This window comes from Mustela nigripes, chromosome 11, assembly GCF_022355385.1.
Source record: "Mustela nigripes isolate SB6536 chromosome 11, MUSNIG.SB6536, whole genome shotgun sequence".
NCBI classification, from domain to species: domain Eukaryota; kingdom Metazoa; phylum Chordata; class Mammalia; order Carnivora; family Mustelidae; genus Mustela; species Mustela nigripes.
This window is the reverse complement of record NC_081567.1, coordinates 33097676-33119438: the sequence shown is the minus strand read 5'-3', so window position 1 is coordinate 33119438 and position 21763 is coordinate 33097676. Positions and strand designations below refer to the sequence as shown.

The following is a 21763-nucleotide window of genomic DNA, read 5'->3' as shown; positions in this document are numbered from 1 at the left end:
AATCATTATAGAAGCTGATTCTATACCTTGCAAGGCAAAGTGCATTAAGAAATAACATGCCCGGGGTGCCTGGCTGGCTCAGTTGGTAGAGTGATCTTGATCTTGGGGTTGTGAGTTCGAGCCCCACGTTGGGTGTAGAGATGACTTAAAAATAAAATCTTAAAAAAGAAAAGAAAAGAAAAATGTGCCTAGCCTAACTAATCCTTTTCACTGAGGCCTGATGCATTCTTGGCAAAATCCTAGATGACCCGGAATGTTGACCAACTCTCTTGTAATCCTGAGTTTGTGGCACTAATGCCTTTAAAGGTTGTTGTGTTTTTTTTTGTTTTGTTTTTTGTTTTTTGTTTTAATTTATATTTATTTTATATTTTGTTTTGTAACTTTTGCCAGTTAGAAAAAGCTGTTTAATTCCTTTCGAGAGCTGTTTTGGGACATTAGAAGAATATCATTTGCTATTTTGAAAGTACAATGGAGGAACTATTTTTAATCCCTCTTCCGTCATTGCCACGATTAGCCTGTCTCTAGGGCTTTAGCGGTGAAGACCGTTTAAGTTTGCCGCATCCAGTGACTGACTTTGTGAACCTGCTTCTTACTTTTGATTAGGAGACTTCAAGAATAGCCTGGGTGGGTAGGCTCCCTGGGAAAGAGGCGTTCTGGCAGGTGCTGGGGGCTGACTGTTGTGGTGTGAAGTGGAGTGTCCTCGAGACAGTCCTTTGGGGGAACTGCTAAATGGGGACAGCCACTCACCCAGGGATATTTTTCAGACTTGACATTATCCTCTGCAGGAAAGGGCCTTATTTAAAGGGACATTTCCATTTAAATGGTTAAGAAACCTGAACCACTGTTACGACCTCGCGTGCATCATTTGGCACCGGAGAAGCAGCCAGGAAGCATGTGGGCCCTCAGAGCCAGAGCTCACTGTCTGGTCATTATCTTTGGAGCTGGTCCCTGAGGCAGGTCAGTCAGTCCTCACAGAGCATGGCTGTGTGTTCTGGGTGTTTGGTGTGTGAGTGTGTGTGTGTGTGTGTGTGCGCGCGCGTGCATGTGCGTGTTTGCACATACCCTATTAAGATACAGGTAGTATCTATGTTATCCTGAGAACATATACCATAAATAGCTCCTGGGCACATGGATAGCAAGTATACAGGGAAGCCACATTTTAAAAAGACACAACCGACTTCAAAAATGAGAATTTAGTAGCATTTAGGGGTAAGAGATCCTATCATTCATTTTTCCTTTTAGGAGATTTAAAAACATGTTGTTGAACTCTGAAATGATGTATGTGGGGGATACAACCAGAGAGAGCTACTTCTTAATATACCCAGGAAATAGACAGTCTGTCTAACCTTTGATTCAGTAGATGATTTGTGAGGACTAGTTCCCTCCTTGGGACAAGAAGATGGGTGAATCCATGGTCAGTGAGACGGAAGCGGTCCTCATAGACTTTCCTGAGTGGTGGGGGAGACGAACCACTAAGACCAGCCACGGTCAGGGTGCGGGCTGTGCTCTATGGCAAGGGAGCGAGCAGGCAGGCCAAGACTGTTAGGGGTGGGAAGGCTTCTGTGAAGAAAGGGCATTGACCCTGGGAGTGAACACTCTCCACCCCTCTGCTGAGGTGAGCTCCGGAAGCAGTGCATCTCCTGCAACAAAGAGCACCTGGGCCATGCTCTGTGCATCCTGTGTGTTCTAGAACGTTCAGGGTTCCACATCCAGCATTGTACCCAGCTCCTGAGCTCTCAGGCCAAGTCCAGAATGTGCTCCTTCCGTTCCCCTTCTTAAGGCTGACATAAAAATACTCAGAAAGTTTTTAAGAACTCCAAGTTGTGCCTTGGAATTGTGCCTTGTGCCAGGTAATGGGTGTCACGCTTCAGATGAGAATTCCGGTGATCTTCTGGCCCGAGGCCATATTCCTTCTTGCCTTGTGGAAGGGGAGGGGGTGACTGTCCAATGGAAGAGGTAGGATAGTCCCTTTGATATTTGGGGCCTATGTCTGGAGCAAGCACTTCTGCATTCAACTTTCTAGAATCTCAACCAGTCATCTCAGCAGCTGGAAATAAGAAATATTGAAGACCTCAAAAACAAAAAAACAAATAAAACAGAGAGAAAGAGAGAGAAGTGTAGCAGAACATGAGAGTAAGAATAAGAAGAATCCATATATGTTATCTGACTTCAAAACAGGGAAGAATTTGGGGCTGTAGTGAACTACTTGCTTTGTGGTTTATGAACTTCACATGGGATTTCAGAACCTATTTCTGTCTCCACTTTCATGTCTCCCTGATGCCCACAGTGCAGATTTTAGGCCAGTGTGATTTGCTCTGGGGTCAGAAAAGAATCACAATGATCTGATTCTTTGGGATGACGTTGGGTGGGGGAGTTAAATGTCCCCTTTCATGGGGCTGTGGTGCTAATTAATGACTGGTGCCTGTGGATGGCAATGATGTCATCAAGCCTTCCATCTTTAAGACTCGAACTGTGGACTTTCTTTGCTTTCCTTGTCAGAGAATTGCCCCTGATGCAGCCAGCAGCCTTATTTCCTTTATTTGTTGGTTGTATGAGATTCTGCGTGTGCTAGAGAGTTTGATTTTGAGGAGACTGTGGCTATACGCCCAAGATCCAAATCACCATGTCAGACAGATGGTCACCTCCGAAACTCACTCCACTGAATAGGGTGCCCATTGGACATTGGCAATGAAATAGTCTACCTCATACAATGAACTGGGACTTGCCTTTGATGGTGCTTGGTAATAAGAGAGGCCATGGAAATGCAGCTGCTGGGGCACACTGTAGCCTTCTCAGCAGACAGATGTCTGGGCTCCACTCTGAGATTCTGATTGGGTAGACACATGGCAGCGTTCAGGAATCCTAATGTTCATATGCTAGGGCCCCCACTTCCTTTCACTGGGCAACCAAGTTTGGGACCCTCTGACCAAGAGTCAGCGCCATTCGTGGAGCAAACCCCTCAAATTCTGTCTTCAGTCCATTAAAGAGCTGTTCCTGCACAACTCACCGGTTCGGCTACTTGGACACCTCACATGGGCATACCACAAGCGATGTCCGAGACAAAGTTCTTCTGTTATGGAGCATAAAGTCTTATACTAGTCGAATCATCCAGACCCATCCTCATCTCAGATCCTCACAGTGGGTCCTATTATCAAAGACTTCTCAGTCCAGTCCTCCAAAGTAAAGCTGCTTATTTTTTTCTCTATAGAATTCTGTATCATAATCATTTAATTTAGCTTGGATCCATCCCCGGATGGGATCTCCTATAGATGAGCTCACGTTGACTTTGGAAAGTTCTCTCTTCAGGCAGACCTTGGGCCAGCACCTCTCTGAATACCCCACGCTTTGGAAATCCCTTCAGCAATGTAGCGAGAGGTTGGGTTAGCACTAGTAGCTTGACTACTTGTTGTTTGTAATTACTCTTTCTTTTATCAGTGTCCCAACTAAGCTAGAAACCAACATGCCCCTTTACTGAAGTTTACCCTGTTGCAAATAGGCATCCCGACACATTGCATTGTTTCGCCAGAACAAGCTGGGCAAATTTATACTGGAATGGTTTCAAAAGGTTGGTGTATATTTCTGAACAAGATGTACAAATATTTTTAGGGGTTTTAAAAATAATGTGTCATATTCTCTGTACTCTTCTTAGGAACAGTGTCAGTGAAGGAAAAAAGGTGGTTTTTGACAATGTGACGTTTAGTGGGGTTGTTTTTTGAGGCTGAAATATTAAAACAAAATATGCCAGTGGCGAAGGAAAGGGTTTATTATCTATCAGTAAGAGAGGTAGCGCCCAGAGTGTTACTGCGAATAAGTCTCTTAACTGAGCTCCTTTATTTTCTGTTGACTTGACAAGTGGCTATCAAGATAATGTCTTAGAATGTTACACGGTATATGCATACGTTTCCCTTTTCAGTTAATGAAGTTAGCCTGGAAAGTTGACTAGTTCAGAAGCGTGTATGTTTTTGAGGGGCGGGGGAAGTATTGATATAAAAAAGGGCAACTTGAACTCTTTGCATTATTAACCAATTGATGTTTATTTCAATTCATTTCATGTGATTATTTTGTTTATTAGATCAAAGAGGTTAAGATTTATTATGAAAAAGGTCTTTCCTTTTTTTTTTTTAGGCTTCTAATTTTTATTTTTGAGAAGTTAAGGCTGTAAAATTGACAAATCTAAATAACCCTAAAATTGCATGAAGAAGAGATGTTCTTAAGACCACACGGCATGACTCTGTAGGCAATGTTAGAAGATTTTGGCATTCATTGTTGAATTCCGTGCACACGTTTTATTTTATTTTATTCTTAATTTGCATGTCAAGAAAGTGGTTCCCTTTTTTTTTTTTCCTCGTTATTTCATTTTCTTCTCTGTGAAGACACTGTAAATTTATTTTGATCTCATTTTCTTTCCGTTAGACTTATTTTCTTCTGTAGTGACATTTAGAAAGGTATTTTTGGTATCATTCTTTGAATTCTTCAGGGGTTACAGCTAACTGGTGACAGAAAAAAAAAATCTTGTTCACATTTGTCGCTTACTTATTGCACATCTTTGTATTCTTATAATTTCTCTAATTTGCATGTTACAGAACTGAAGCCAGGACAAGAAATAGAAATTAAAGCGAGAGAACGTTACACAGTGGTCGTTGACTGGAATAATAATGTGCATGTTGTTTTCCCCTTCTCCCTCCTGCATGCAGGGATTTGGTTTCGTAACTTTCGAAAATAGTGCCGATGCGGACAGGGCGAGGGAGAAATTACACGGCACCGTGGTAGAGGGCCGTAAAATCGAGGTGCATGTTCAAAATATTTTCCTTTACATCTTCTTTATAAATGTCTGCTTCACGCTCATTCGTTGTTCCAGATGCATCACCGTGTCTTGTATGTGACCCTACTCCCTTCTCATTGTTTATATATATATATATATATATATTTTTATATTTATATATAAAAAGGAAAACTGGCCTTACTTTTTTTTTTTATTTCACTTTATTATGTTCTTCTTATTACTGACGAAAGGTGAATGGCAAAAGTGAGACAAAAGAAAGGTTACTCTGAACATTTTTTTTTCCTTAATTTTCTGTGTTTTAATGAGCAACGAGTGCAGTAGGTTCCAAACAGTGGAGACAGTATGCAAAACAAAACCAAAAAACAGAGCAGTTTCTTTTCTTTTTTTTTCTTTTTCTTTTTCTTTTTTTCCTTTTCTTTTTCTTTCCACTGCAGGGTTGACGAGGGATCCACAGTGGTGTCCAAATTGACTCAAATGGCGAAAGCAGTAGCATTCGGAAGAAAAACTGTTTATTGTTTTTAAAAAAAAAAAAAAAATGAGAGGTCTTTGTCACTGAATCTTTCATTTTTTTGTTGTTGTTGTTGTTGTTTGTTTTGTTTTCGTTTAAGAAGCCAGTTTGAACCTTTGCCTTCTTTCAGTAATAAAGTAAATAACCGAACAGGATTTCCTGTTAAATATCTGGCCTCTCTTCACTGAAAAAGAAAAATAATAAAAATAAATGCTCAAATTTGGATACTCAGAATCTACTCTTTCTACCACTGGATCTCCCTCAACATGGCCACAGGGTTATATTTGTTAAAACTTTAAAAAAAAAAAAATACCAGTTAAAAATGCTTTAGTCTTTGGAGTAAGATGTTGCATATTTTGCCTTTCGTTTTCCCCCCCCTCGACGATAACGCTTAGGCCCCTCACCAAACTCTCAGTAACCATGGTAACTGTATACAAACCCATGCTGGCGATGGTGGTGAATGGTAAGTGGTGAAGTCCATCTGCCGCTTCACGTATCTAGTGCTGGTTATCTCTATACATATATATACCACGTGGTATTTTTTTGACTTGTCGTATTAAGTTTTCTTGATGCTCTATTTTTTTGGGTACCGGTACGCCTGTAATTGAGTGTACGTTCTAAGCGAGCCTGGGAGGCACTGACTGGATTGAGACATGACAGTGCACATCTTACTCAGATTGTTAACTCCATATTGTGTTAAACAATGCACCCTCTCTTTTATCCTTTTGTTAGCTGTGACTTTAAAGCTTGAATGATCTTGTTAATTCTTGCGATGTCGAAGGCTCTTGTTTCAAGTGTTGAATGCTAGATGTTGCTCTCCCGATGGTCCTTCCCTCCCAACGTGTTGCACACAGCTAAATCTTGTTTGTCCCTTTTTTTTTTTTGACATTTATGTTCCCTTGTACCTTGTCTCTCCCCTCTTCTACTCCACTGCATGTTCCTTCATATGAATTTTATTTTGTGTTTAAAAATATTTATTGTTTCTGTGTTACCATGGAGTACACGCATGCTTTTAAGTCTTCAATTATGCAGTTCCTTTTAATTTGCTTTTACTGTCTCCTTATTAAACTTTTAAATGATATGACATTGCTTTATTGAAATGATTTGTAAGTTAAAATGGTTATGAAGTAAATGTAATTATAAAAATGTATGATTTTGTTATGCACCTACTGCCTTTTATAAATTAAAATGCATTTTAGTTTTTTTTTTTTTTAATAAGTAATCACAGTCATAATGCATGCAACTAATTGAACTGTGGGCTGGCCCTGGAATTTGTGCTCATTTGAGTTTTCTGTGTACATAGGTAAATAATGCCACAGCACGTGTAATGACAAATAAAAAGACTGTCAACCCTTATACAAATGGTAAGTACTTGACAAGAACTCATCCCTAGCTCTGTATCTCTTAAGTATCATTTAACCAGGGAGTATGTTTCCATAAACTCTGTTAGCCTCGGTGTGGCTGCCAGTGTGGCTGCTGACCTGCTACAGTGAACCATGTGAATCAGTACAATATTTTTCAGTGACTACTGAAAATAGTCTGTTGGTGAGCCCTGAATATGTCAAATCACCATGTTGTACACCTGAAACTAATGTAATACTGTAGGCCAACTAGACTTAAATAATAATTTTTATAAAAAGATAATTTTCACAACAGGGGCAAATATAGTTTTCAGGTCAAGCATGCCTGCCCTTTCCTCCAATCTCTCCAGACTAACTCCCATTTGGGGTGAAATACGGTCATTCAAGGATGACTTGGGTCAATTACTTTGCTGTTATTTTAGTAAGTTGAGGGAGAATGGAAGTTTTGTTTCCTTTTTTTCCACCACCACAACATCTTTGCTCATCCCTCGTCGTTTCTGGAAGAGGGGCTTCAGAGTTTGGTTCTGGCCTTAGGTCTTCTCTGGAGCTGTGAGAGTTTCAAAGTGGCTTGGAGGGTGTCTCCTGAGGACCACCATTGGGTGGGTGCAGTCTTTCTTCCGGTTCCCCAATGCTGTTTTGAGCCGGGTGAGGATGTTGTCACGTATTGCAGACCCCTTCAGGACAACGCATCTCTGTCCTTCCTAACCAAGAAGCCCTCTCAAAACCCCTCATGATCAGAATTCACATTCATAACAAGAGTTGAGAGTGTTCTACCATTTTGATTCTTTAATCTTTCCCAGAACGCATCTCTCATAAGATACTTAAGGTGTGGGGGCCAGCAATAATACTTAATGGTACCAAAAAGCTGGGAAGAATTTAATGCAGTAAATCAAAGTATACACACTAAATGGGATACTATACCCATTAAAATGAGCCAGGTGAGAACTCTACAGAGCCCCTAATGAATGAAAAAGTTTTAAATGGAAAAGTATAGCATGATTTCAACCAAATTATGGAAGGCATTGCCTCAAAATGCTAATGGTTGAGTTGAACTAGAAGACTGGAAGACATTTTTCCTCTGTTTTGTAGGTTTGCAAAAATGATTTAATTTAATTGCTGTCATAGAGGAAAATGTATGAAACTTTCCATTTTTAATATTTTAGTTACATGTGAGACATGGAAATAGAGATTCATTCCAAAAAATAATAACAATAATAAACATTAATGAAAAGGTTAAATATATTTTGAATAATGCCACTGCCAGCTCAGTGCCCTAGCTCCCCAGAGGACACCCCGTTATAGATTATTATCTGTTTTTTGACTTTGCATTTTTATGCATATATATGTAATAAGTATATATTTGTAATATACATGGTGTCATGTACACACTTTTTCTATAAATGTTATTGTGTGCACGTCATTTTTCATTGGCTTTTAGATATCAATAGGGAGTTCCTTCAATTTTAATGCATAGAGACCAAACTCATTCTTTTTAGCAATTACATAACATTCTCTGAAATGGATATATGGTTTTATTCTTTTATTTTTAAGATTTTATTTATTTATTTGAGAGAGAGTGTGAGCAAGAGAGTGTTCACAAGCAGGGGAGGTGACAGGCAGAGGGAGAAGCAGACTCCCTGCTGAGCAAGGAGCCCAGTATGGGATCTGATCTGAGAACCCTGGGATCATGGCCCCAGCTAAAGGTAGAGGCTTAACCGACTGAGCCTCGCAGGCATCCTGATTAATGGGTTTAGTTCTACCTTCTTTCCGTACTGATTGACATTTGAATTTTGTGTTGTTGTTATTATAAACAGTAGTATTAGCATTTAGTAGTTTTGGTTTTCTTTTTCTTTTCCCTTGTGCATTGACTACCAATTTGGCTAAGTCAGTCTGTTCTTATTTTTAAAAGGGGCACCATTAAACAGAGATATACCCTCAATATAACAGGGCTCCAGCTGGAAAGATCAGAAGAATTGTTTATTCTGCTGACCCATTTTTCCAGCTCCAACCACCCAAGACATGGCCTTAAATGGTATAGAAAGTCTCCACAAGGGGTGCCTGGGTGGCTCAGTGGGTTAAAGCCTCTGCCTTCCGCTCAGGTCGTGATCCCAGGGTCCTGGGATCGAGGCCCACCTTGGGCTCTCTGCTCTGCAGGGAGCCTGCTTCCTCCCCCCTCTCTCTCTCTGCCTGCCTCTCTGCCTACTTGTGATTTCTCTCTCTCTGTCAAATAAATAAAATCTTAAAAAAAAAAAAAAGAAAGAAAGAAAGTTTCCACAGCAGACTGAGTGCCCAGTGCTGAAATGAAACAAATTTCTGATGTATGCATCATGAGGCCTTTCTACTTAGGTAAAAATGATAGCTCTGCAACTTGCCAGAGTTAATACATGATGACATCAACCCCACCGCTGGGCATTTCCTGTAATGACGAAGTGGGAACCCTGTGCATGTGCACACGTGTGCAAGGGAGTTCTAGCGTGCGTGTGCGTAGGTGCTCAGGTGTGTTGATGTGAGAAAACGAAGCAAGGGAAGGCAAATATTGTTCCCTAAGCCATACGGATGCATGTTTATTTTAAAGGAAGTTATTGATCCATGTCCTACCCAGGGTTGAACACTAGCCCAGTGGAATTTAGGGACACAGTTCAAAGCCCATCCATTAATAGCCAGCATTCCCAGAACAATGACCATGTGGCATCATGTTAAGCATTTTAAATGTTCCAGACCCACATGAAGTTCTACAAAGAGGACCTACTTATCCCTGTTTTAAAGAGGCAAAACCTGAGGCTGGAAGAGATGAAGTCCTTAGTGAAGTCTTTCCTTTTTGTTCTGGAGTAACAAACCTTGTGGTCATGCCTGTGTGAATACAAGAACGTCACTTCCCCTCCATCATCTTACAGACCTGCACACGAAAGGCAACGGACCACAATACCAAAAGGATTCCTATATGTTCAGCCCCAAATGCCTGTTTTTGAGGCATCAGCATCCCACATCGCATTCCAGGTAGCCACGCATCCTGAGTTTCCGAGAATAAGTCATTGGGTTTCTCATCCCAGTACCTGAAAGAGAACACTTGAGCTTATCCTGTCATGTGGACTGAGTATGAGACAGTCACAGCTGAACCGACTTAAGAAACAAATACAAATCCCAATGACATAAAGCAGCTAGATTCTATAGGAGAGATTGTGGAGACTCTTGGTAGTCAAAGAACAGCAGTTCTCAAAGCTTTCCAATCCATCATTTCTGAGGGTTATCACTGCGAGGAACCCTTCCCATCAATTGCAATACAACAGAAGATAATGGGGCCCTCTCTGATCCTTAACAAGGGTGACTATGTTAAAAGGGATATTGTCACCACAAAAAGAATAAAAAGGAAGGAAGGGAAAGGAGGAAGGAGGGAAGAAAGAAAGAGGCACCTGTGTGGCTCAGTCACTGGACGCCTGCCTTCGGCTCAGGTCATGATCCCAGGGTCCTGGGATCGAGGCCTGCATTGGGCTCCCTCCTCAGTGGGGCGTCTGCTTCTCCCTCTCCCACTCCCCCTGCTTGTGTTCCCTCTCTTGCTGTGTCTCTCTCTGTCAAATAAATAAATAAAATGTTAGGAAGGAAGGAAGGAAGGAAGGGAAAGAAAGTTACTATGTGAGATGATGAATACGTAAGTTAGTTTGATTGTGCTGATATCTTGCAGTGTATATGTAATCTCAAGTCAACAAGTTGTACACTTTAAATATGTACAAATCTTAGTTGTCAATTATACCTCAGTAAAGCTGGGAGTGGGGAAGAGAAGATAAATCAGGTCCCATGAAGTCGGGTCAAAATGAGAAAAGTTACAGTCACCAACGTACACTTCAGCAAATATAACTTCCTAGAGCCATCACATTTTGAGGTCATCTTCACATGGTGAAATATCACTGTCAGCACCAGCGTCACATTCATGCGTCCCTTCAGTCACATGCCAGGCAAGAGCTTAACCAGCCACACAGCTTCCGGTGAAGCCAGAAGACCAGATCCTAAACACCTAAACCCAGCGGGCTCTGTTATACCAACATCAAGGCGTTACATTTCCTAAGACATTTGAGCTTGGATATGAGAGAAGACTGTAGAATGACATCCAGGGTTCTGCAAACACTATTGATCAGAGAGCTTCCCAAAGAGGGAGTTGGGCTACTTCTGTCTTGCTGATTCCTCCCCAGGACAGCAGCCCTCAGACCAGAGCTGGGGTTCATTGTACTCTCTGCAGATCAGATGTTTGCAGTGCAAAACAAGTTGCGAACCAGATTCTTTGGGATTCCCTGGATACTGGATGTGGATTTTTTTTTTTCTCAGACAGCTTAGGAAGGATAAAAATTGGACAAAAAACAACAACAACAACAAAAAACCCCCAAGACTATAGAGAGAGAAGTAGACCTTATATCAGCTCTGCCTTTCACTGGCTTCTGAACTACAGGCAAGTTGTGGAAACCCTCCACACACCAGTGTTCTTAAGTGGAAACTGAGCTACAGTGGGACCTACTTTCTGGGCTATTTGTGTTTATTACGGATTTAAGTGCTCAACCTAGGACCAGGTCTACGAAATGCCCTAAAAATTTAATTACACAGTAATCTCAATAATAAGTAGTCATCTTGTTTCATTTTTGCTAGAGATCGTAAATTGAATTTCCTGATAGACATACTAATTTCAGGATCAAATATTCAGATGCCAGCAGAGGCTAGGCAAGTAAAATAGATAAGCTAACAGAGAGGGTTTGAAAAACTCACGTTCTTTTTGAACTATCTTCCATTTCCATACAAGGAAAAGCAAATTATTTCTCTATTAGAAGGAAAAGCAGGACAGGATAATAATCAAAGATTGCTGGCATTCGGCCTCTAAGCCAAATAGGGAGCATGGGTGTCTGCGGCTAACTGGGGGCTAAGTGGTGTGATCCCTGGTCACTTCCAGCAAATTGGTCTGTGTGGGATTCATACTCTAAAGTGGGCTATTTCTACGGAACTTTCAAGAAAACCAGAAATCCTGTATTGTAATGAAATCTGAATGTTGGCCATGAATATATGTTGCAAAAGAAAAAAAAAATAGTGGGCGAACCAAACGCAGTGTGCAACTAACTTTTCATTTTGGGCGTTGCCTGGCATCTTCAGTAGATGTCTTTAGAAAGCATTGGTATGCAGTTCCAGAAACCCCTGTGGTGCATTTAAGGGCACTTTCTTGAATATGTTTCTTTGCTATCCAACCCAACAAAGCCCTAGAGAAGACATGTGCAGATTTTTTGTGTGCACATTCAGACTTGACTTTTAAAATCTAATACAGCCATAGTTAACTCTGGCGAGCTTAGGCAGCGTTTTTCTACAGCAAGCTGGCAGATGACCTTTGAGAAGCTAAATTTGAGGAGGGGAGTGCTGATTTGGATGCAGCCCCTTGAGACCCAGCCCTAGAGGGGGGTCTCTCTACAGAGCTCCTATGTCTGGTCTCTGCTCCATTGCCTTGTTGTATGGGCGTCCCTGAGAGGCTGGGAGCAGTGGGCTTTCTCAGCTGTTCTCTTTTGTTGTAAGCCTCATTGTTCGGTTTAATGTCCTTGATCAAAATCTCTGAATTTGCAAGGCTTGAGGATGTACACAGACTGCCTGAGAACTTAAAACGGGGATCATTTTGTCCATCTTCCTGACAGTGCAGTCTCCTGTCTCCAGCAGGGTTATCCTAAGGGTCTCTTCCAGGTACTGGAAGGAGTCACAGGGACTAGGAGGCTATCTACATGTGATTTACATACATTTACATAAGCCTGCATGAGCTCTGTAAGTCTGAGCAGGGGTGATTCTGAGGGTCTAGATCCTTACTTACTCTGCCTTGAAGACAGTCACCCCTAACAGAGTCCTTCTTTATTAGATGTATATCAGGAAGCAGGTCATTGGAGATTGGAAGGAGACAGAATCCTAGCCAAAACGGAATGAGCCCATTAGAAAAAGCTCTCTATTCCTTCTGTTCCTTTAGAGCAAAACTAAGTAAATATTTATGGAGCCTTGACTATTTGCCAAATGCAGTTTTAGGTGCTGGGAATTCACATTGGACAGCACTCTTGTTCACTTTACCATTAATTTTAATGAAGGGGAATGGTTATAAAAACAATTAGGAATAAGAAAGAAAGAAGAAAGATAAACCCAAGTAGTGTTAACAGTTATGCAAAAAACAAAACAGGGAATGGAATCAGGGTATAGCTCAAGGGGAAGGAGTGGCATTGAGTAGTCCGCCCAGGGAGGACTCTGGAGACCTCCATAATATCAAGTCAGCTTTGTCAGGAGCTGGGGAAAGTTCTCCAAGCACAGGGAGCAGTGGATATAATCCAGAATTGATCTCGAATGATCTTGGGTGGTTTTGTAAAAATTTAAAAGCACAGTGTCACCGTATTTTGGAGAGAAGGGAACCATACTATGAAGTAAATGGACAGAGGTTAGGTTGTATGAGCTTGTGGGTCAAGGATAGAGTTTGTGTTCTTCTAAGTTCAGAAGGAAGCTGTTGAATTTTGAGCAGCAGAATGGCGTATCTGATCCACTCATTTAAAATGGGCTTGACCACTAGGAATCGAGTGAGTAAAGGAAGGAGGGAGAAGAAGAGTGGGAAGAGATAGAGTGTGTTAGGACATTGTTGCTGGGTCTCATCCAGGTGAGAAATAGAAGTGTCTTGGCCTGGAATGGTGCCAATGGCGAGGAAGGGAAGTTGAGAGCATGGAAATGTCTTTCAACGTCTAACCAATTGGATTTTCTATAGGGTAGGAGGGTAATGGGAGAATCAAGAAATTATTTATCAAGAATTTTGCTTTGAGGAGCCAAGTGGATGAGAGATGCCTTTTGCTGAAGTGGGGAGATTTGCTGAGAAGCAGACTGCAGGGAAGGAGGGAGGTAAGAAGTTGGTTTTCATGCCTGTGGTATGGATCAGAAATGTCTTTGGTTTCCATACATCGGAAGCAGCACTGGTTAGGAAAAAGGACCAATGACGGGGAGCAGGGCAAAACCTGCAGGGGTGTTTCCATGACATTTCATTTTGCTGCTCACAGATTCCAAGTCGGTTTCTTGTGAAGGAGATCTTATCATTGACCTTTCTCAGTTAGTACTGGCATACATGAGATATCACGTATCTCCTAATGAGGGATTGTATTCTTTACATATTGAATAAGTTTTCCATGAACAGACATGGTAAGCTGGGAGGTAGTTGGTGAACAGATAGATAAGGGCATGAAGTGGCCTTCCCTGGGAAGACACTGGAGCTCTAAATAACACCAGGTAAACTTTGTCAAGAGATGATCAAGCAATCAATTGATAGATAGGTAGATAGATGAATAGATGAAAAAGAGGGTAGAGAGAAATGATGATAGATGGATAGATCTATGGATAGATAGATGGATCAATAGAAGACTGATAGAGATTTGGTAGAAGGCTTCAAGGAAATGAGGAGAATAAAGGCAAATGAGAGAAACATGATTTAGGATAGTCTTAGATATCTCTGAGAACTCTGTTTCACTGAGAAATTGAGAGACCGTTGGCATAACTTATAGTCTTTGAGAGTTCCATCAAAATTAATCAGTGGGTCCACATTCAGCAAATGGTATGTCCCAGTTTGTGTGTAGAAGGCAATATTTAAGGAAGCTAATGAGGATGTATATAAAAAAACAAAATCTTATTTCAATAGTGACAAAAAGACCCCGTCTCCATCACCAGTAGAAGTTAGGGACATGAGCAGAGTATGGAGGGATAAAGAAAAAGAGTGATAAACTCATAACTTAATTATTCACTTAATATGTGTCCTCATATACTTTGTTCACAAACTCGAGATTTCTGTGGAGGACTAGGGAAGAACATTAAATATGTCCAGGTACTCCTGAAGCTTTATTTTCCAACAGTTTGCTCTATATTCTGTTTGATTCCATGGACTTGAGTTGTGGACATTAGTCCACAGATCACAGAAATTGGGTATTCTCCTTTTTTTAGGAAATAGTAGAATTTTAATTGGTCAAACTGAAGTCCTTTTCCAAATCCATAAAGCACATTTTCTGAAATGTGCCAGATCATTTTTATTTTTATATCATTATAGCAATTTCTATATGGCAAGATGTGGTTAATATAACAGAGGGAGGTGTCAGTGTGAAGTTTCAGAAACCGTTGGGACAACACATCTCAGAATTTTATGTCTCTTTCTGGTGATCTAAAATTGGGCCAGACGTTTCCATTAATAAGCCTCCCAGGCACGAAAGCATTGCACTTTGAAAAATCCTATCCTAAGACCATCCTGGGGGCTGTAAACTAGCTAGCTCATTCAAGTTGGATGAACGTTCTTAGAAACAAAAATTCTTAGAAAGTTCTAGAAAGTTCTCTGGTTCCTCCAGGGTCCTATCTACTGAGATATTGAGCCTCTGTCTTCCTTAGGGGATCAGTAGATTGTAGCCACCTCTTGGCTGTTCTTAGGTGCATCACTTAGGTCAGATGAAAAGATATCATATCTCTCCCTTCTGGGAAGAGCTCTCCTTGTCAGAAATACCTTCTCTGGCATCCCAACTTTTACCATTGCTTTTTTTTCAGACTCATATACTAAAGGAACTCTGGTGTTTGACCTTTAGCCCAAGGACACAAGGTCTTCTACAAAAGACAGTGTGCCTGCCCTTCTTGGTCTTTCAGAAATTCCATATAATGGATGTTTTCGTAAAACTCACCAGCAGGAGCAGGAAGTAATCACCAAACCCTGAAACGTGACCATTCTTTGGAGGTTGTTCCCTAAATGATGCCCAATGGGTATGCAATGTGCACAGCTTCTCCATTTGCAAATATTCTTGTACGCTCTTTTCTTGAGTAAAAGTTCCTATGGGGACAGGATTCATTTTACAGAAAATGTTCCATCCAGAACACTGGGAAAATTACAGGGTTCTGTTAATCTTATTCACAGGTTGTTTGAAAGTTACCTTAGATATCATGCATTGATTAAGAATTTTTATGGTTCCTGAATGCACTGAAATGTATTCCACACTCAATCTCTAGTGGATAAATGTCATTTTCTTTGGGATGTAAAAAGCACTTCAGAATTCTCTGGGTCATAATTAGGAATGACAATTATCAGAATATGTTGCCACGAAGAATTCTGTTTATGTGAGCTTTCAGATTTTTGTGAACTTATCAGGAAGGGACACATGATGGATTATCTAGTGGTGATCCATGGAGGAAGACAAAAAAAATTGAAATTATTATGGTGGTTCTAGAAAATATTGATGTGGGAGAAAATTAATTACCACAGCATTTTCAAAAAGTTCACCTGTAGCTGGTCAGTAGTTTCCATCCTATTAACTTGAGCTGGCAGCAAATCAAAAGCATAAGTCTAATTTTCGAGGTATAGGTTTCAAATCTTTTTTATGCATTCCCAAACTATATAGCCTCTAAATATAAAATTTTAAAAAAATACAACACCCCATCTGATTTGTGGTTCACTTGCAGTGATATGAGTTGTTGAGCCAAATGTGATAATAATGTTTTTGTATATTTATTTTAAGGCTGGAAATTGAATCCAGTTGTGGGTGCGGTCTACAGCCCCGAGTTCTATGCAGGTAAAGAGTTCCTCTTTGCATGGCTTCTACTTTGTCTGTTCTAAATGTGTTTTGCCTGCCAGTAAAGAGCAGGTTTTGTAAAATAATCTGAGCCACGTAAATCCCCCTCCTAAGAAGTTCTGAAGGATTTTTTTTTTTTAAAGCGAAACCAAACGAGTTTTAAACCCCTTAAAAAATAAAGAGGAATCGGGTACGTGCGTTATGCTGCGCAGTACACACAGAGCTCCTTATGACATTTTACATTGATTTTGCCTCAAAAAAACATCGAGACTTTGTTCAAGGGCACATTGAACAAACGTAGAGCTGTTCGTGCCCATTTTATTTCGATCTGCCTGGATGTGTGTTTTAGCCACACATTTCCACGTGGGGTTGCCTTTCTTTCTTCCTGGCAAAGCAGAGACTTGGCCCACTTATTCCAATAATGTGGCAGAGAGTTGAAATTGCCAAGAGAAGGCTTATTTAGAAATTGAGAAAAAAGAAAAACAAACACAAAAAAAACCAAAAAGCAAAAAAAGAAAAAAAAGTCTTTCTCTATTAAATCAGCTTTCCTTAGCAATTCCATCTCTCTGTCTGCTCTGCCTTCCAGGGTAGGTCTCTCCTCTCACCCCTTCCCCGCTACCCACCAACTACCATTTGATCAGGAAATCCATGTAGAAAATCTGTTCAGCCCATTTTGGGAGGAGCACCCAGTGGTGGAGATTTGGGCTCTGCTGGGCCTGTCACTTCTGCCCCTTAGCCCCTTGCTCATTAACAAGGTTGCATTTAACATCTTAGAACTTCAGTAGATTTGCCACATGGGTTCATTGAAAAGAACTTTTTCTTGGATGGGGCCCTTGCTCTTTGATAAGGAGAAATAAATGACCAGTTGCTCCAGATTCCCTCACTTAATGACCTCTTCACGGTAAGTCCTACCCCCTGCTTCGTCCGTTCTGGGATGCCATCTGTCATTTCCTAATCATGGATCAACCCTAGTGTCCGACAGGAACATAGGACACTCGGATGGCTACTCTAGCAGAGTAACCAACTCAACAAAGAAAAAAATGGTAAATCTGGGAAGGTCCAATAGGATAGCTAAGTTCTGGATTTCAGACTGGCAATGTTTGTTCTTCGCATGTGATTATTACCATAAGCCTGAGTTAACTCCGGTGACTCTATGACCTTGAATTGACTGTGTTGATGCTTCTGGGGGAGGAACCTGTTCGCTACAAAACTTTCCATGATTAAATGGTGGAGCCCACATCATGAGAGGACACTTAGCACTAAATAAGGAACATAAACACTGTACTCGGACAGCCCAGGTTCAAATTCCGGCCCCCCTACTTGCCAGCTGTGTGAGTCTAGGCAAGTTACTTAACCTCTCTGTGCCTCAGTGTCTTCATCTGTTAAATGGGAGATCATAATAGTAACAAACTCACAGGTACTTATTAGAATTAAATGGGTTAGTATATGAAGACTAGTACACAGCCAGCACCACATAAATGCTAGGCCAATACAAATAAATTTATGTCCCACCTCTCTGCCGTAAGGGGAAATTTAACTGACTGTGCTAAATGCTGAGCAAACCACTAAACTAAGAGATTCTTTTCTTAATCATGAGAGGACTGGTCCTTCTGTTCTCAGCTTGTTCACTTGGGGGAAGTAAATTTAGGGGATCGGGGGTGAGGCAGTCTGTTTAGGGGCACAGATGTTGCTGGGGTCCATCCTTGTCCAAAGCTGCAAAGAAAGGACGTCCCTCAAAAGGGCACGGAGGAGGCCAGCCAGCGGCTCCCATGCGTCAGCAGGTGCTGCCCCATGGAACGCGATAGCTGGGAAAATAAGCAAGCATGTTCTCTGCAAGTGTGCATGCCAGGCCACGTGCCCAGTTTCTCCCCAGAGTAATGGGTCAAGGACAAGAAGCAAGAAGCCATCTGATGAGGAGGTAGGGTATAAATGTGTCACTTTGTATAGAGAGAGGAAGGACATGTTTCTGGTCCCAAGCAGTATAGTTGCTGGCCGTCTGGCTAAAGCGACCAAGAGAATCTCCTTTCCATGTGATTTCAAACCTGTATGCCTATCAGTGGGTGTTTGAGAGGACAGTAAGACAGAAGAAACCATTCAAACTAACTTGTATATATGAGAATAAATTAATCAGCCTGACTTTTAGAACCTTAAAGCAGCCGTCCAGATTAGCCTTGAGCCCAGCTGCAGAAGTTAGATCATGGCACTATCGGGAAAGAATAAGTTGTAATAAAGATTAATATTTACCGAGTATTATCTGTGACCAGGCACGGTTCTAAGCACTTTACCTAAATTAATGTATTGAAATCCTCATGGCAGTTTTCCAGATGAGAAAACTGAGGTAGGCAGAGTCCCTTAGCACCGAAGGGCTAAGATTTCAAGTGGGTAAGAAGCTGGCTCGATTTTGAAATCGAGAGCCTCTGTTCTTTACAACTGGGTTACGTGCTGCCTCTTTATTTTTTGTGAATATTGGAAGTTGTAATTCTTACGGACTGTGCCCTATGATGGTAGATCAGGCTACTGCTCTATGTCCAAGCCAGTCAAATTAAAGAAGAGGAGTAAGATAATAATTTTGGGTTTTTCCAACCACTACCAACGCTGTCACCCTCCCCCCCCCCCCACCTCCTCTGTATTCAGACACGGTAAAGGGTTGTGTCAGGGGCAGTTTTAAGGATCCTGGACAACTAAATAACTGTTTCTATGAGATGCTCCAATAACCTTAAGTCTTCAAAGAAATGGGGCATGAACAAGTAAGTTTTATTTGGAAAATCCGTATGTTAATGTTGCCGATACGTGGGCTCCCCTTGCTAATCGGAAGCCTTTCTTGTTGCCGAAATTACCTATGTATGTAGGTAAACGGAGTTCGTGACATGTGGACATGTAGGGAAATGCTGCCAGTCCAACACTCCAGGACAATTTCTTTGAAAAACTTGAAGACCCACAGACGCTGAGAATCGAACTAGCTTAAATGGCAAGTTAAGGCCCCTGTATGGATGGAGCGCATGTATGCAAATGTAGATGGGGCACATTTTCATTTCGCTTTGGAGGTATAATTACTAATTCATCCATTTGAATGCCCATGACTGAGGTTGGGGGATTCTTGGATTTCCCCAACTATAAGCACAGTCTGGATTTATCTTGCAATTTCGAATGTGCCTCAAAGCTAAAATGAAGACCTTGTCATTGATTTGCTGTGGACATTTAGCACGCCAGCCCTGTATCTGCCTGAGATAGAAAGCCAGGCTTATTAGGCACTCCTGCATGTAAGATTTTGTATAATGACAAATATCATAATATTCCCATAGTATAATTATCGATTTTCTGAAGCTTATGCAGAATTAACAACCCAGCCTCCAATTGTCTCCCAGAACAGGGCATGAAAAGTTCACATATTTTGTAAATTAAAATCAATATTTTCAATCTCTCCTAAAGGTAATTTTCCTAATTTAGTGGACTTTTCCCTAACATTTATTTTCTCTTTAATTATAAAATGGCAGGTTATTGATTTTCGTATATAACCTCTTGACGCCCTGAGTGCATTTTTATTGCTAACGCGAGGTGGGGGTGGAGAGGGCAGGAGCACCTCTTAATGAGGATCTTTAATTACTAGCTGAACAGTATTAATTTGCTTTGATAAATTATGACGCACACTTTCCCTCGTGCACACATTCCAAGGGAAGCATTTAGAAAGCTGTTATGAAAGGCCTTTCATTTCGGGGGGTTTGTCTGAACTCTTACCGAGTCCTACCCAGAAGGATGCCTACCCAACACCCGTCTCCAGAAGCAGATATGCATAAATCAACACATCCCATGAACCCCCGTAAATCTTCTCCAAAGACGAGTGGGTGTTTTCCTACAAAGCTACACAGCATTGATTATTTTGCCTACATCTAATCATCTTCAGGCAGGCTCCTTGGGGCTTCTTCTCAGAATAAATGATTGATAAGTCAATTAAAGAAATGTCCAGGTAGATCTCAAAGCCAGTGTCTTGGACCATTCCACGTCAGGTTTTTTCTTTTTTAAATTGAAGACAATAAATAAGAAGTTCAGTATCTGCAAATATCTATTCCCAGGAGCATGTTTCAAGTTACTTAGTATAATTAGAAATAGTGTCTCTAAGAATCTCAATGAGGAGGCCTCAAAGGGGGTTCTTACCGTTCCCCCGCCATGGGGAGACGTTCCATCGCCATCTCGTAAAAAGATTAAAAGAATCCGTGGTGTCTTTTAGGGAAAATCACGATAGCTAGCCCCTGAAACCATTGATGGAAAGCAAGTACCCTTAATCTTCATACATAAGTAAAACAAAATAAAAATAAATAACAGAAGGTGATACACAGTTGTCGCCATGGGACTGACAAACGGCGAATCCATCCGTTTCTCAATTGCCAGTAAGATGGCTGCAGAGCTCACCCACGCTGTATATCATATCTGCCAACTCATTTCTGTGATTAAATATTCCATCAGTAGGGCTATAAGGCGGCAAAGCTTAACAAGATTCATAAGATGCACCACTTGAACACACATAACTCACTTCCGCGGTTGGAGAGCGCCCCGCCTGCAAAGGAAAATTGGAATTGAGGTAAATTACTCCACGAGTCATGATCAGTAGGGAAAAGAAAAGATCTACCAATGCAATGCAGATCTAAGAGATAGTGAGGTCCCGGCGATAACAACCACACGATTCAAGTCCAAAGTGGAGGGAGGCAGGGTACCTCAACTTGAAAACCTTGGAGATGGTAATGAACAGTGTTCTGGAGACCCTCTTATGATTCGTGAGGATTTTTTCAGTGGGGGTAAGAGAAGATGGGGGTCCTTAATTAAGATTTTCCTCCTAAAAATAAACATTTCTGGTTTCAAAGGGTTGGGGGGAAGTCCTAAGAGAAAGATACCCCTAGCTGCCAAGCCACATAGGAAAGGCGGTCGGGTCTTAAAACTAGGTTATCCTGGGGTTACAGGGAGGATCAGGTAAGGTAATGAGTGTAAAAGAACTTTATAGGCTGTAAAGTAAAATGAAACTATGAGATCAGTGTGATGACTAGAAGTCAGTTGGATTGATTATGTCCACCTCGGTAAAACCCTGGCCATGGACCACAGACCTTGATTCCAGGGATGGGTGATGGGAGAGTGGATTGGGATCTCAATATAAAGTTTAAAAATGAAGAGGATGGATGTCGCACTCTGTGATTGCTCATCTCGAAAGGGCAGCTGGATCTGACCTTGGATTACCCGTTCAGAGGTATTGGTTTTCTATGGGCTTTTGGCCACTGTGAACCATGATTCGTCTAAGAATTGAGTCCAAGGGAGGTAGATGTCGGTCGCCCTCCCAGGCTCTCCCCCCATTTCATTTCATGGAGTCCATTACAGCTAAGAGAATGACCTTTAGCCCCACTTTTGGATGGACTTCTTTCCAATTCCCTTCCTGCAGTTTGGATACAATAGCATCTGAGAAAGAGTAAGATTGTCAGAACATGGGGTAACGGGGGACCCTGACACAGGCTGCTTTCCTTTTACTGGCTACCCACCCAGACTGTGGGTTGGGCCTGAGATG

General features: G+C 41.4%; 1 protein-coding gene across 20 annotated transcripts in view; it reads left to right on the top strand.

Moving 5' to 3' along the window:
- RBFOX1 (RNA binding fox-1 homolog 1) overlaps positions 1-21763 on the top strand; it is a 1460760-nt gene that overhangs the window by 1342820 nt on the left and 96177 nt on the right. For 15 of the 20 annotated variants that reach the window (XM_059415368.1, XM_059415359.1, XM_059415367.1 and 12 more), the window contains 3 exons: positions 4695-4787; positions 6595-6655; positions 16165-16218. In XM_059415368.1, coding sequence (XP_059271351.1) covers positions 4695-4787; positions 6595-6655; positions 16165-16218 — 208 coding nt within the window. The remainder of the gene's footprint in view (positions 1-4694; positions 4788-6594; positions 6656-16164; positions 16219-21763) is intronic. The other 5 variants (XM_059415374.1, XM_059415370.1, XM_059415371.1 and 2 more) reach the window with 1 other exon arrangement.